General features: G+C 38.8%; 2 protein-coding genes across 7 annotated transcripts in view; both read left to right on the top strand.

Annotated features, from left to right (window-relative positions):
- The window catches only part of OPTN (optineurin), a 29498-nt gene extending 22333 nt beyond the window's left edge, over window positions 1–7165 (top strand). For 3 of the 4 annotated variants that reach the window (XM_037001680.2, XM_073229284.1, XM_073229282.1), the window contains 4 exons: window positions 321–479; window positions 2802–2932; window positions 4006–4088; window positions 5883–7165. In XM_037001680.2, coding sequence (XP_036857575.2) covers window positions 321–479; window positions 2802–2932; window positions 4006–4088; window positions 5883–6010 — 501 coding nt within the window. In that variant the 3' untranslated portion in view covers window positions 6011–7165. The remainder of the gene's footprint in view (window positions 1–320; window positions 480–2801; window positions 2933–4005; window positions 4089–5882) is intronic. The other variant, XM_073229283.1, reaches the window with a different exon arrangement.
- Window positions 7166–14612: 7447 nt separating this feature from the next.
- MCM10 (minichromosome maintenance 10 replication initiation factor) overlaps window positions 14613–16720 on the top strand; it is a 49845-nt gene continuing 47737 nt past the window's right edge. For all 3 annotated transcript variants that reach the window (XM_037001718.2, XM_017658373.3, XM_017658372.3), the window contains exons 1-2: window positions 14613–14743; window positions 16497–16590. In XM_037001718.2, coding sequence (XP_036857613.2) covers window positions 16584–16590 — 7 coding nt within the window. In that variant the 5' untranslated portion in view covers window positions 14613–14743; window positions 16497–16583. The remainder of the gene's footprint in view (window positions 14744–16496; window positions 16591–16720) is intronic.

The raw sequence follows: 16720 nt of genomic DNA, 5'->3' as shown, positions 1-16720 counted from the left end.
ATTTAAATGTATTCTTGTCCTCTGACTTCACTATATCAGAGTAACAGGAATGGAAAAATCATATCAGCAAGTTAAACCTCACTGAGTTCAGCATTTGTTATGATTTCTCTTATTTTAGTATTTTCCATTTCAGGTATTGTGTTAAATTAGGGAATTATTTACAAGCCATAAGTTAAATGGCTACAACTTTCTAAGTAACTATTGCTAATTAACAGAACAGTTTAGAGGCAATCATTAAAAAAATAAAACCTTCATCCAATATCTTACTAATAGTTAAAATTATTTCAAAACCAATTCTAGAATAAATTTGTCATTTTCAGTCAGAAAAAGTGGATAAGGTGGTGCTGCAGGAACTACATGAAAAACTGGACCTGGCAGAGAAGGCACTGGCTTCCAAGCAGCTTCAGATGGATGAGATGAAGCAGACCATTGCCAAGCAGGAGGAGGACCTGGAAACCATGGCTGTTCTCAGGGCTCAGGTGAGCAACATTCTGAAACCGGAGCTGCGCGAGGCCAACCCTGATCATATGCTCAAATGGGAAAGTGATGGTGGTTAGAACATATATTTTTATTTTATATTATTTCCATCAATATATTTTTTAAACTTTTTTATTGAAGTATATCACAGGTGAAAGGCACCAAACTTTTGAGTGTATAGCTCAGTGAATTTATCCAATAGTTGGATTATTTCCAGTTTGGGGTACTGTGATTAATGGTGCTCTGACCCTCTTGTGAACATATTTTTGTTACCTGTGCGTTCCTTTCTTTTGAGCACACACCTCAGAGTGGAATTGCTGTTTCATGAAGTATGCATGTGACTCAGTTTTAATAGATAACGCCAAACAGTTTTCCAAAGAGATAGTGCCAGTTTTCACTCCCATCCACAGCAAGACAGTTCTCTTTGCTGTACATCCTTACCCACATTTCCATTAGCAGTACTTTTATTTTTAGCCATTCTGGTGGAATATAATGGTGTCTCATTTAATTTGTATTTCCCTGATGACTAATGAGGTTGAGTTCTTTTAAGATGTTTACTAGCCTTCTGGGTATACCCTTTTGTGAAGTGCCTAATCATATCTTCACCCATTTTTCTTGTGATTTGCTGGCTTTTTCTTGATTTTAAAGAAGTTCTTTGTATGCTCCAGATACAAGTCCTTGCACTTACATTTGTTGCAGATTTCTTTACTCTGTGATTTGCCTTTTCACTTCATAAAGGTGTCTTCTGATGAACAAAAGTTCTTAATTTTAATATAGTCCAATAATTCAGTCTTTTCATTTATAATTAGTACTTTTTTGTGTCCTGTTTAAAAAATGCTATCTCAAGGCCATGAAAATATTCTCCTCTATTGTCTTCTAAAATTTTTATTGTTTTGCCTTTTACATTAAGATCTAGAAACCATCAGGAATTAATTTTTCTGTATGGAGTGAGGTAAGGGTAAAGATTCATATTTTTTTCCTATATGAATATCCTGGTGACTTGGCACTATTTACTTAAAAGGTCATCTTTTCTTAAGTACTCTGCTGCACTCTTTGTCACATATTGTGTCCCTTACGCATGGGTCTATTTCTGTTTTCTGTCCCACTGGACAATTTATGTATCCTTAGGTACCATACTGTTTTGACTTATTATAAAGCATCAAAAGTTTTAATATCTTGTAGAATAGTCTTTCCACCTCATTGATATTCTCCAAGAGGACTTGAGGTTTTCCTTCCCATTTTCATTTCATATAAATTTTAGAATCTGCTTGCTATTTTACACATATACATGAAAACCTACTAAGGTTTTGATTGGAATTACATTAAATATATCTAATTATATCATTAAGTATATCAATTTAGAGCTAATTAACATTTTTACAACATTGACTTTTCCAATCCATGAACATAGCGTATCTTCTTTAATTCTTCTTGGTAATATTTTTAATCTTCTTAGTAAAGATTTTGCTCATCTTCTATAAGATTATTCCTATTTTCTATTTTTATGCTATTATAAATAGTATCATTTTTAAAATGTAATGTTCTAATGGTTGCTGTTTCATAGAAATACAATTGATTTTTAAATACTGACTTTGTATTCAGTAAACTTATTCAACTCACATTTCAATTATAATATTACTGATTGATCTTTTGGACTGTACATTAATAATCCTATTAAGAACTGTTAAACTTGGAAGTATAAAACAAGCATAGCAAATCTACATTCCTAGGATTTTTGATAAGGTGAAATAAGATAATCAGTATAGACACCCAACATAAGATCTCACACATATTTGGAATTCAATTAATAGCATCTACTTATTTATATTTTTTAATGTAGTTTAATGTCAGCCTTCATAATTTCTTTACTGTTATAAAATTAAAAAGTAAAAATTAACTACTCTATAGTGAATTGAGCATTATTCTTATGCCAGTTTTCAAAATTAGATTTTTCTTTTCATAAATGCACCTGACAGAGTAAATGTACCTGTTTACTATATTAAGCTAACCCTGAATATTATTTTAAAAAGGAAACCAGAGAATCTTACTGAATTATAGGTACATACGGTATTTACACCACCCGTATCAGTGTAATTACTGGGTTCTAATTGTTTAAAGCACATACACATATACAACTTGTGTCTTACTCTTTGAAAGTAGTTGGAAAGTCATAGTCATTACACTGGCTCTAGCAGGAATCTGTACCTGTTACTTACAAAGTATATCACAGGATGCAGCACCACCTTTCTGCCTCATCGGCAGGTGAGCTGTAGAGAAGCCACATTCATCTAGGAGTAAGTTCTGTCTGCTTTTGTCCCTAACAGATGGAGGTTTACTGTTCAGACTTTCATGCTGAAAGAGCAGCAAGAGAGAAAATTCATGAAGAAAAGGAGCAGCTGGCCTTGCAGCTGGCAATTTTGCTGAAAGAGAATGATGCTTTTGAAGATGGAGGCAGGTAAGATGAGGGGAGGCTTGGAGCATGTCAGCAGGGCTCTAGGGCATGTGATCTTTCAAAGGTGTTTCCTCATCTGAACTTGAGGCCAGCCTTCACCATTTGTCAGCACAAGAACCACACTGAACATACTTCACTTGATAGTGTCTGAAACACTTAGTTTGACTCAACATGCCTTGGCAGCATCTCACGGGAATCTGATCAAGTGCTGTGCTTTTGGATATGCTTTAAAAACATGACATTACATGCTCCAAAGTCCTTTCCTGCCATTGTGTTGGATGAAATGTTCCTAACACTTTAAATAATTTAAATATGCTTTAAAAGAAAAGACTGCTGGAAATGCTTTTGTCTTTTAAATTTCATTTTGAGAAAAAATTGAAATATAGAGAAATAGAAGTAAAAAATACAGAGAATAAGATAACACAAACCAATTTTTCCCCACTAATTGACACTTACTAATATTTATTTTATTTGCTTCAAGTATTTTTTTATTAAAAGAGAAAAATGAGTTGTAGATGATGTTGGAGTCACCTTCAATCCCCATCCTTCATTATATTCCTCTTTGCCCTTCCCCAAACTGCCTGGAATTTGGTAGGAAGCATCCCTACCTGTTTATATATTTACATATATACTCACCTATACAGTATCTTAAAACAATATAATATTAATTTCTCTGTGCTTAAGCTACAAAATGATCATTGTATTTTTTGTTCTACAACCTGATTTCATAACATTGTGAATTTGAACTCTTGTGTTTTAATGCATCCTGTATAATTGCTCTGTAGTGTCTTGTTATAAAAATATGCCATTTTTCCCAAAACCCTTCCCCTATCAATTTAAAGTTTGGTTATTTCCTAACTGATTTTTTAAAAATCTTAATTGTTGTTTACTTTTACTACATTGTGTCTTACTGCCAGTAATATTTAAAGCTCAAATTAGTCTTAAGTTCTGGCTTTTTGAACCTTAGCATTGTATGTCAGCTCTTTTTACTTTTCTCATACTTCTGCCAAATGTCTGCTTGGTGTTGTCATATCTCAGGGTTTTAGAACATCACATAGTGTTGCCTTTAATCCCAGTAGGCAGTCCTTGATGGAAATGCAGAGCCGCCATGGGGCGAGAACAAGTGACCCTGACCAGCAGGCTTACCTTGTTGAAAGAGGTGAGTCACATGTGATTCTAGGTTTTCAGGGTCCCAGAGAATAACTATCTTATGAAGAAAACACTTCAGGGAAAATAATAATGGATTCCAAATCAAGCTACCAGGAAACCAGCACCTGTGAGTCTTATTTCCACAGTACCCCAATCTCCATCCGTCATCTGCTGGATCCACACCAGGCTCCTGTGTGGTAATTAAGGCCTGGCAAAGCCAACGTTCTAAGCCTTCTCTCACTCAACTCCCACAGTCACACCCTGTTCCTTGAACTTGGCCTAAGTATAATACCCGCATACACATGTTCATGTGGGGTCCTCCATGCAGATGCACCCCCTTCACTCATATCCTGTCTTCATGTACTCTCTTCCCAGTGAACTCCTACCCCATCTTTAAACCCCATTTCAAATACCATCTCCATGCATCCAACATAACGTGACCTCTCCCTCTTAAATTTCCAAAGTATTTTATTCCTGTCTTATAACTTTTCTCTATTTTATATTATAGTTATTTATAAGTTTTAAATATGCATTTACACATTTTATTAAATTAGCTTCTTGGATCTTTTCTCTTTACCTACTACCTGGTGTTATCCACATAATATTATTGTTTATTGAGAGTTTGCTATTTGTGGGCACCATGCTAATCATTATTTCATGTGATCCTCCCAAAATTCCATAAGGTATATATTATCACCATCTTCCAGAAGACAAGGTTAAATAATCCAGGGTCACAGGCCAATTAGGGACAGAAGTGAGCAAGAAACCCAAGGTCATCTGAGTAGATTGTCATTTAATTATGTACTATATCCAGGTTTTAGTTCCCTGAGTGAATCTTGTCATGACACTTTTTAGAAGTATGGTGCTATGCTTATTACATGGTTTTAATGTACTAGTAATAATGTCTATAATTTGTAAGTCACTGGCTTACAATAGTATATCACTGAAAGGGAAAGATATCCTTGAGTCTAAAAAACCAAAAAGGTTTGCATTGTTCCAGAAAGGTCAGATCAAGGAGATGCCCAGGAGCCAGACATCATTTCCAGTGCTGATCACTGTCGGCACATGGGGGACCTACCGAGAGTCATGGCTTACTTCAAGTATTCTTTAATTTAGACTGGAACCTCATTCCAACTCCAAAACTGGAGGGAAGACAGGACTCATTCTTCAGTTCTTTCTGCTCACTTCCTTTGCCTGGAGAGCTCTCATTCATTCCTCAGACTCCTCTCAGGTGGGCTTAGTCTCATCCAGGGGCTTTCTGCATGGGACACAGCCGTGGCACTCCCTCGTACTCTGCTGCTGTCACTTTTCTTGCCTGATGTCCCCACCGTGTCTGTGTCCCTCTATTCTACCTCCCAGGTGCTGAAATGTCTCCTGAATGATTGTCTCTGCTACTGGGAATGTACATACTATTCAGTGATACTTCTCCATGCTCTACTTGTTAATATTTTCTCCACATTCTCTCCTTCTCTTTAGCTTATATCTTCATCTATCTCTTCTTCTCTCAAATACTGTAGCTCTTTGTCTGGTACCTAGAACTGAAACCACGTATTTTCACATTCCTACAACCTGGAGTGGAGCATAAATCCAACATAATAGGGAAGCTGGTACTATGTTTGTATATTTTCTCTGGGTATAGTTTACTTCAGTTAAAGGCCACAATGAACCTGTATTCACTTCCCACTAGGCACTGATTACAAAATTTAACTGATATTAATAATTAATTACTTCTTATTAAAATCAAACAAAACTTCTTGCAACATGGAGGGAATGGAATAACATTTCACTTAATGCTCTTTCCCAGGAGCTGAGGATAGAAACTGGCATCAACAGCAACAACGGAATATTCCAATTCATTCTTGCCCCAAATGTGGAGAAGTTCTGCCTGACATAGATACGTTACAGATTCATGTTATGGATTGCATCATTTAAGTGTTGACATTTCACCTCCCCCAAACTGTTGGTAAATGTCATTTTTTTTTCCTCCAAGAGTTGTACTTCTGTGTGATTTGTTTTTACTCAAATATTTTGGCTCATTATGTTTGTTTTAGGAGAAAAAAATCTATTTGTTCTAAGTAGGACATTTTTGTGGATCTCCATAAGCCTGCAAAATAGAATCCTTTAACATGCCACTCTTCTGATAATAGATTCTTTTTTTTATGTTCAGTTTATGTGAACAATGAACTGTTTATGCATTTAATGAGCATGTTACATCATGGGACAGAGTAAGTGTAATGACATGGAAGAAGCCTCACTGATAAACTCTAAGAACTTCTCAAGGAGGCAGGAAAAATGCAGTGGTCACAGATTTAATCAAGAGGAGTGTCTCTGAATTATTTTTTAAATAAATTATGTTGTTAATTTTTTTCATTTAGTACACATCTCTCTAGCATTGTGTGAATGTGTGTATGTTGTAGTTTTGGTGAAGCCACAGTAATTCTACCAAAGTTAGGATATGGCTCTTTTCCTGTGAGCACTGTGAGCTTTTTACTTGATCATCAGAACAAGTGGAAAAATCCTGGGACACAAAGCAGATAAATTAGGTTCACTGATTTTGTACAACCATTCACAGTATAAAATTGTCTTTGTTCTTTCCTTGTGCTGCAGGTATATGGGCTTGTACAGTATACAGCTTATTAATTTGTAAAAAGAGCAGCTGTCTATTAATTTTCCAAGATCAAGCAATATATTCACAACCACAGCAATAGTTATTGCAAAATTAAGTTTTGCTTACGAATCTTTCACATTGTTCATATATGATTGGCTAATTTCATAGGATGAATTTTCTATGTATTCTGCTTCATATATGCTTAATAGTTATTCAGATCTGTTTTGTTAATTCTATGAATATGAGCAAATCTCTTTACTAGAGACTGGTAAGTGTTGTTTGAGTTAGAAATTGTTCTTGCTAAGGAGGTGAAAAGAGGGATTTGCCATATTTTGTAAACCTACAGTTTATGGAGATTAACTAATACTGGGCCAGCTATAAAAGTAAACAATATCCTTATGCATCTACATCCTAAAACATTTAGGAGAAAATTAAAAGATCTCTTTTTTGTCAAAAAAATCTCTTCCAGACAAACTTGACTTAATATACAGTGTGTGTGTCTGTGTCTGTGTATGTATTTTTTAAAGGCATCAAAACAGTTAATGATATCTTCATGCTAAGAGAACACACTATACAAATTCAACAGGAATTTAGATTCCCCCATCTCACCCCAGGGTTGGTTAAAGACATTTCTAAAGTAACTATGAAAATTTCACTTTTAACTTCCTGTTTATAGTTTCTGGTTTAATTTTTTTTCTTAGTATTTTATATTTGGAGAAAATATAGATTTCTAGAAAAGCAAACCAAATGATTTCACATTTCAGTTACTGAAACTATCCTTTTACTTGGCTCAGGTAAAAATATTAAGCTTATCCCAATCCTGAAATAACAGTATACATGGGCTTATTAAGCCTGTGATCAAATTGTTTGCTTGATAATTGGAAGGCCTACAAATGCAGACAGTTCATATGGCCAGAAATTAAGGCTATTGTCTTGAGTGGATCAAACAGTTTGGTAAACAACTTGTAAATTCTGTACATGTCTTCCTAATTCATTTAGTCTGCTATCTCTTCAAAGACCTTGTTCTGTATTACCAGTTCACTACACCTCATCAGGATTTGGGGCCCTCTCCTGGAGTCAACCATACTGTATTCTTGAAGTATAATGAAATGAAAATTTCACAGCTAAATAACTGTATAGGTCTTCAAATATTATCTTTAAAAATAATTTTGATCTGGTGTTGGAAGTCATCACACCCATACTCATAACAAGAAAAATGCTGAACAAACTTAAAATTATCAACTCTTTTTAAATACCTCAGAAAATTGAGGTCATAGGGCAAACTGCTGCCCAAAAATTGGAGAGAGATACGGAGTCACAGATTAACAGGTCAGGGTCTCAGGAGCAGAAACCATGGTAGGAACCAATACCTGAGTAGGGAAATTTAAATTGTAATTGAAGAATTGCTAAAGGCTCAAGATGGATGAGCTTCAGAGTTAAAGACTCCGGTAGGAGTCCAGTCTTAGGGGTCCCCCACAGTTTTGTGAGTTTTACCTCCAGGAGCACTACCAGATTCTCAGTGAAGATCAGAAAAAAAATTCCCCCATACTTCCAGCAGGGGGAGGGGGAAGCACCCATTCTGAACTACACCTGAGCAATCTGTTCTTGAGAAGGCTTGCCCTCAGGGGAAACTTTTACCAGAGCTTTACTTGCTGGAATATTATCAGAGCCCAACTGACTTGGGGGAAAGGGCCCAACTGCAGCCCCCTCTACCCTTACTCTTCACATCGAAAGAGGAGAAAAAAATCTGAGAATTACTTGGAAAAGTCGCAGCCCAGAGGGATAAACTCACTGAAAGACTGAGAGCTTATCCTAGACTCTAGGACATTCCTCACCAACCACCTTGCCGCCACATCAGCAGGGCTCCTGATTACAGCTGAAAGAACTTCACATCTCAAATTTTATTTAAGAAACCTCTAGGGAAACCCAAAGACAACAAGGGAGACAGAAACAACAACATCGGGAAATTTTAGCAATGACACAACTACTGCAAACAGTAAATAAGTCCAATCCTTGCCAGGTAGACACAAAACCTCACACTAAAGCCCTGTTTACCTTTACCTCAGTTTTTTTTACTAATACCTTGTGTCCAGTTTTCAACAAAAAATTGCAGGGCATACTAAAAGACAACACAGTTTGAAAAGACAGAGTATGCATCAGAATCAGACTCATGGTGCATCTAAGACTGGGAATTTAGAACAGCTATGATTAACATCCTAAAGGCTCTGTTGGAAAAAGTGACAATATATATGGAACAGAGGGGTAATATAAGCAGAGAGATGGCTAATAAGAAAATGAAAGGAAATACTAGAAATCAAAAACACTGTAACAGAAATAAAGAATGTCACTGAAGGGTCATTACTAGAATGAATACGGCCAAGGAAAGAATCAGCGAGCCTGAAGAACTGTCAATAGAAAATTCCAAAACTGAAATACAAAGAGAAAAAAGAATGAAAAAGAACAGACTGTCCAAGAACTGTGGAGTGATTACAGAAAGTGTAGCATGTTAGGAAAGAGTATAAAACCTAAATGTGATTTATTCCCTCTAGGATGTTTAAACATTTTAACAGTAAGATATTAACAAAGGGCCATGTGGTGGAAGCAGCTCGTGCTGAGAGTGGGGGTGGGGGAATTGATAAGGGCCTGTCAATGCCTGTTTGAGTTTTTTAAACCTACCAATAAGATTAAGTAAAGGAAAGTTATAACTGGCTTAGGTGACGTTGGGGGAAGAATGTGAACCGTGTAGTATTCAGCCAATGAGGAACCAGGGGAGGAACTCGCACACTAGGAAATAAATTACTAGCACCAAACTCCCCAGGTGTGCCTGCCCACCAGACACCCAATCTTACAAAATCATCATTAAAGCCTCGCTCTGCTGTTCTCTTTGTCTCCGTGTTCACTTACTGAATTTGGACCAGTGAGTGTGTTTCCCACATAGCACAAGTGCAATAAGAATACCAAAAGAAAAAGAGAGAAAGGGCAGGGAATGCTTGAAGTAATAATGACTGAGAATTTTCAAAATTTAGTGACAGATACCAAACCACAGATCAGGAAGCTCAGAGAAGACAAAGCAGGATAAATATAAAAAAATCTTCCCCTATATGTACATATTCAAACTGCAGAAAACCAAAGAGAGAAAATCTTGAACAAATCCAGAAGGAAGAAAACCTTAACAGCAGGGGAACAAGAATAAGAAATATATCAGACCTGTCTCCAGAAACTGCGATCAAGAAGCAAGGAGTGACATACGTGAAGTGTTGAGACAGAAGAACTACCAACTTATAAATTTATGTCTGTGGAAATTATCCCTTAAAAGTAAAAGAGTAAAGTCTTAAACAAATAATTGATGGAATTTGTTTCCTGTAGACATGCCTTGCAAAAAATGTTAGAAGTTCTTTAGAGAAAGAGAAAATTATATAGGTTAGAAACAGATCTGCATAAAGGAATGAAGAGCATTAGAGAAAGAATAAAGTCTTTTATTTTTCTTAGTCTTAACTGATCCAAGAAATAACAGTTTGTTCAAAGTAACATGTATTTGATGACTATAGTGAAGATCAATGAAATAAATGACAGCAATGATATAAGGGTGGGAAGGAAGAATCGAGGTGACTTTGTTATAAGGTATTTGCACTACCCATCAAGTAGTATCGTTGCTGGGCAGCAGTGTCTGGGAGGTCTCTCCCTGCACACTAGGTGAAGCACGAGGAGAAACAACCTGGATGAGGGAGGGCTCTTGACTCTGGATGAGAAAGAATTCTCAAACAAGTCAGGCGAGTGTAAGGAGGGAAGGAATTCAATAAAGCAAAAGCAGCAGGGAATGGCAGCTGCCTTGCAGGCAGCAGAGAACAGGTAAGTGCAAAGGGAAAGTTCTTGGCCTAGTGCAGATTCCCTTGCCAACTCCTGAAGCCAGGGTCACTTGGCATCCTGTGTCTGCTTGGATCTGGACAGCATGGGGATTAGGCCCTTCCACTCCAGGATTTGAGGGAGCCGCGGAGCACAGGATGGAGTGAGATTATGTTCTGAGAACTTCCCAAAGAAAGGAGATTTTCAGGCAGGCTATGAAGAGCAGCTGGCACAGCTGCAGTCCATCTAGGTCACCCAGGTGACAGAAACATGCAGGCCCAAATTTGAGCTTTTAGCAGCCCCTTCCTACTCATTAGGAGTAAGGCAGAGACAGAGTAAAGACTTGGAAATAAAGTGAAATAGCAAAGAGACAAAACACAGTAATTTGAGCAGTGAGAAAACTTTACTTGAAAGTATGCACTTAAAGAAAGTGCAGACTTCCTCAGAGAGGAAGCACACTGAAAGTTGGGGATTCTGTCTTTTAAGGCTTTCAAGAATGGGGCAGAGGGGGTGTTATTGGGCATAGGCTTGACTTGTGGTCTCAAGGTGCTTACCTTTGCTGAGAGACACCATGGCTCCTCTCCTTTATTATCAGTCCTCCAGCTAATTTTGCTAAATAAACCTAACACAAGGGATTTATTTATCCTGTTCTTCTCCAAGATAGTGATTACTCTCAAGCAGTGGGACATATCAGTTAAGACTGCTTGCCTTGCCTTAAGGCAGGCTGTTGGGTTATTGTCTGATTATTACCAGAGAATATGTTAGGATTTTTACTTCTCAATTCTACACTTTTTAAAATGGAATCTTAGCCTTAAGATGGAGTCCCTCCTATTCTTACTATACTGTTTATATCTCAGCATTTTTCATCATAGCCGGGAAAAGTTGTAATCAGGCTGCTTGTCCCATGTCCTTAGTCCTTAACACTACCTCAGTATAGTGTTCTTTGGAACTGAACTTGGATTAGTTGTCAGTGTATATTGCAAACTCTAGGGCAACCACTAAAAAGAAGTGTTTAAAAATATATATAATTGACATGTTAAGAGAGAAATGGAATAACATACAATGCTCCATTAAAAGCAGAAAAGCCAGAAATAGAATGAAAGACAATAGAGGAAACAACAAGAAAAATGAGTAGAAAACAGTAACAAATTTGGGAGATACTAATCCAGTTATATCAATACTCACTTTAAATATCATTGACCTAAATATACCAATTAAAAGGCAGAAACTATTAGAGTGGATAAAAAAAATAAGACCCAACTTGTCTCATCTACAAAAACCAACTTTAAATATAAAGACATCTAGAGTGCTAACACTAATCAAAAGAAAGCTGGATTAGCTTTTATTAAAGAAGACTTCAAAGCAAATTAATAATGATAAAGAGGGGCATTACAAAATGATAAAGGGGTCAATTCTCCAAGAAGACAGAACAATCCTTAATGTATATGCACCTAAGAACAGAGTATCAAAATACCTAAAGCAAAAACTGATAGATTGCAAGGAAAAACAGATGAATCCACTAGTACAGTCGGAGACTTCAAAATCCATCTATCAGTAGTTAGCATACCCAGTAGGCCAAAGAACAGTAAGGACATAGTTGAACTGAATGGCACTATCAGCTAGATCTTACTTGTGTTTGTTCTACAGGTGAGATAATACACATTCTTCTCAAGCTGATAAAGAACATTCATCATGGTAGTCCACATTCTAAACCATAAAACACAGTTTAACATGTTTAAAAGAATAGAAACCATACATAGTATGTTCTCACACAATGGAATTAAATTAAAAATAACAAAAAGGTACCTGGAAATCCGCAAAACACTTGGGGACCAGACTTTGAGAACCCCTGCTCTGTAACATTGACCTTTACCACATCTTTCTTCCTTGGTATCCTGTGCCATCTTTTTCCTGCAGACACGCACTCCTTATACTGGAAAACCCTTCAGCAGGAATACAAATGGAGGCCCATATATACACTGTGTAAAGTTTTAAAGTTTACAGATAAAACTAACAATCTCGGAGTTTCACACTGGAACATTGGCATCTTGAGAAAGCAGGCCTCAGTCCTGCAAACACTTCTTCCCTTCCCACCTGTACTCAGTTCTGTGCTGTACTCAGTGGTTTCTTTCCCAAGTGTGGAGACACCCCTACCTGCTATCCAAGCTCTCTTCACCCTCCCCACCCCAACCACCACGAAATGGCCATGACTTAGACAGAGGGATCCTTCCCCAGAAGGATAACCAAGGGAAGAGGCCACACAGGTCCTCAAAGTAGATTCAGGGCCATTGGGTAAAAAATCCCAGGGTCCAGGACCTAGAACTTTTGCTCTAGAGGGTTGTCCAAGATCTGTATGGGTGTATCTGCTCGGCCTTGATTCCTCACCCTGTGGGGAGGGAAACGGTTGGAAGAAGACCAGAGCAGGGCCACTGAAGGGCAGGTCAGGGCCAAGGGCACCCTCTTGCCAGTAGCTAAGGTTGGCACTGCTTTCCCAACCACCCTGGCTGCTCCTGCTCAGCTTCTATCTTGGGCTTAAATATTTGTACTCCCCAAGGTCTGGCCTTTTACACCAGAGGTTCTTAATTTGGAAAGAGAGGTATCTTTTGGGGGAAATATGTGACTCCCTGAAAAACTATACAAAATCTTGAATGAACGTGCATTTTTCTGGGGGAAAAAAACCCCATCACTTTCATTATGTTCTCAAAAGGGGCTGTGATCACTCCCCCAAAAGGCTAAGAACCACTGTAATACAGACTTCTCTTTTGACCCCAGATGTGGAGATAAAGCTTTTCATAATCAGTATCTTTCACACATCTGATTCTGAAATCTACAGCCAATCTATCATCTCTCCTAAACTTGTTTTGTGCTTCCTGTGTTCCCTACAGTACACTGCTTCAAAAAACACCCTAAACTCCTCTCTCTATCCTTTCCTCCTCCCCTCCCATTTCTGTGCGTCCATAATCTACTCTCCTAATTCTTTCTCAAAATCACCTCCACCTTTTTCTCAAAATCACTACTGTACTAATTCCAATAATAATTGCTTGATCTCTCCCTCCAGGGAAGTTTGAGGGCTTCAATTGGTACTGCTTCCTAGCACTTGTATGGATTTGGATCAAAGTGGACCTGAAAAGTCAATAGGAAGAAAAGAACTTTGAAAAAAATCAGAACTGGTCCAGAAATGTCTACATAATGGCTAAGAATAAGTCTATGTTGATCCTTTACAATTTGGTGTAATAATGCATTTAAATTCCATTCCTTGATTTGATTACTGTAGTGCTTCCATTACTTTTCAACATTAGCAGTGCTCAAAAGTGGTATTATTTCTATTTCTGGGTCAATATAATCTCAGATAACAGAGCCGAGCTTATAAATGGAGCATAGAAACACTATTTTTAGAATGTAAATAAAGAAACCTGAATTTTACTAAAAATACGGTCTCCTGACAAATTAGTCTCAGCTTTAATGCTAGTTAAAATTTTCAAAGCCTATGCACCACAAATTCCTCTGGAAACTGGTTGCTACTGTGACAAAGAATGCATCTAGCCTTTCTGTCTCATTTTACAGATGGTAAAGCGAACTCCCAAAGGGTAAGTTATTTTCCCAAGGTCAGAGAGAGTTAAAAGTGGACCAGATTTTTGTTTGTTTTTGGGTCCAATCATCTCAGTTGAACGCAAGGTTGTGAAATAATCAACCAGCTTGAAATTAATCAACGATCAATCCAACCACAGGAAATTTGTGAGGGTGGGCGCAACGTTTGAAATGTGCACCGTTTGAAATGTGAAATTAAGTGTAAATGTGCAGGCTTCTCTGCATTGCCCTCCTCTCACAGAAAGAGAAAATGAGGCTGAGGGATTGCCTTATACAGTCAATCCCGTAGCGTCAGGAACTGAGTACGAACCTCAAATACCGTACAGGAAGACTTATGCTTTCCGGGGCTAGGGGGCGCCAGGGCACTTCATCTTACTTAAAGGAGAAGCCCGCCCCCAGACCGGAAGCTCCCTTGCCCCCATCTGAGGTGTAGTAAAGTGACGTACGCCAATCAGATTGCTTTACGCACGGCGGGTATTTCTCCCTCTCAGGTTGCTCATGCTGAGACCTCTGACGTGGCCAATCAGCGCGGCCCCAGGTCAGCGTGCGCCTGACGTCCGAGGCTGGGTGGAATCTAGTTGGAATTTTGGCGCGTCTGCATGGAAAAGGGCCCGAGAGCGGAGCTGGTAAGACGCGGGGCTCTCGTGCGCGGGTGGCCTCGGGCCGCAGGGGAGACGGGCGCGCATCACCGCAGTGTTTAGAAGCTCCGAGGGCAGGAGGTGCGCAGGCCGGGGGCGCTCCGGAGCGAGCCTGGAACTGGGCTATTGCTCGCCGGCGCCGAGCTGAGAGGGGTCGCTTCCGAAATGCTTCAGGGAGGTGCCAGGAGGCGGGCCGCCTGCTCTACTTAAGGGACTCTCTTTTTCTTTTTAAAAGTGACTTCTAAATGTTTGCCAAATGCATGCCTTTGGGCTTTCTTTTACTTAGTCATTCGCTCCGTAAAACTCATGATTTGCTAATAGTTGCTGAAGGCGCGGTGGCCAGGCTACAAACACACTGGTGCCTCCCGCAGAAGGAGCAGGACAGATATAACCAAGTACCTTGAGGAAGCTGCAGTGCAGTCATGGAAAGGGCGAGGCGGGAGAGGGTGTCCCGGCGACCACTCGGGAGTCTGGAGGGCTCAGGAAAAAAACTGGTGGTTAAGCTGAGTGTGAGGGATAAAGAGCTAGGCAAGAGCTTACAGTCAAAGAGCGGCAGGCCCGAGAGCTCTGTGTGTTCAGGAAGTTGAAAGCGGGCTGGTCTGGCTTGGAGAGTCGTTTAGGGGTGGTGGGTAGAGTTGGGTGGGGTAGCTGCGTGGCAAAAATGAGGAAGTGGAAGTAGGCAGGAGAGAGACTGTCCGTTGCCCCACGGGCTTTGTAAATTTTGTTCTAAAAGGCAATGGAAAATCATTAAAGAATTTTTATTCAGGGAACACCACGATCTGATTTATGTTCCTAAAAGACTACTCAGGAAGGAAAATATGACTGTGGCTGTTATATGGAGAATAGGTTTTAAGAGACAGAGCAATGCAGGAAACTTATGCAGTATTGCAGGCAGCTGACTGATGGTGGCTTGGACTAGGCTTTTGGTGATGAAACTGGGGAGAAGTGGAAGATTTGAGCAATATTTTGGAGGTAGAACCCACAGCACTTGTTAGTCCTGGGTGTGAGGGTGAGGTAGAGTATTTGGGGGGTCATGGTGTTTGGTTATAGAATAAACAAGGCAGTTACCTCCTAACCCTCAAAAAGCTTACAATCCAGCAGAGTCCCCAGGAGACAACAAGTGTGGGGCACATGATGAGTCCATGGGAATGTTTATTGAATAAATAAAAAGAAAGCACCATAATTAATATTTGACATTGGTTTTGCCAAAGTCACATATACTGGGGAGCACTTTTAAGTTGAATGGTTGAGAAAATTTACACTTTTTTCTTGTAGCTTTTAAAATCACTTTAAATGAGAAAAGGAAAGTGCACAGAATAATATGAATATATCCTAATTTATTGCCAACAATGCCTCTGAGCTTTGCTACTGGTATTTAATTGAAATCTTGATGTGTTTAAGGCTGCAACAAAGTAGGGCTACACAGTAGGCGGCTGCAAATGTGTTGCAGTAATAAAAATGGGTTAATAGTCCTAATATTTAGACCAGCTCAATAATATTTGTTCACAATTTGTCTCTTCCATGTAATCTGTACAAACTGCTCTGTACTTCAACCAAGTTTCTATAACCATAGTTTGAAGACAAGAAAAAGGGAGATGGTGGTGGGGTGAGAAATGGCCAGATTCTGCATAAATTCCGAGCTTAGAGCCCATAGGATTTGTGGGGTTCTAGATTCGCTAGATATGCTATTGAGGGAAAGAGAAGAATCAAGAGTGACTTTTCTAATGGTGATTTCTCACAGTGGAGATTCCAGATTTGACATTCCACATTACTCTTGGGCACCTGATACTCCTCTGAACTTCTCTACCAGAGCTGTTCTCTTGGCAGCATGGATGGTAAGTCCTGGGTTTTCTCAATTTCTCTCTTTTGTGGAAAATCAGTCTTTTGTCCATGGACTTGGTATTTGTTCTATTTGCAAAATAATGAAAATAGCTACCCTACCCTCGGGTATTATCTTAGTGATTC

This window comes from Manis javanica, chromosome 2, assembly GCF_040802235.1.
Source record: "Manis javanica isolate MJ-LG chromosome 2, MJ_LKY, whole genome shotgun sequence".
NCBI classification, from domain to species: domain Eukaryota; kingdom Metazoa; phylum Chordata; class Mammalia; order Pholidota; family Manidae; genus Manis; species Manis javanica.
The sequence above is the reverse complement of the archived record's forward strand: the minus strand, read 5'-3'. Positions and strand labels throughout refer to the sequence as shown.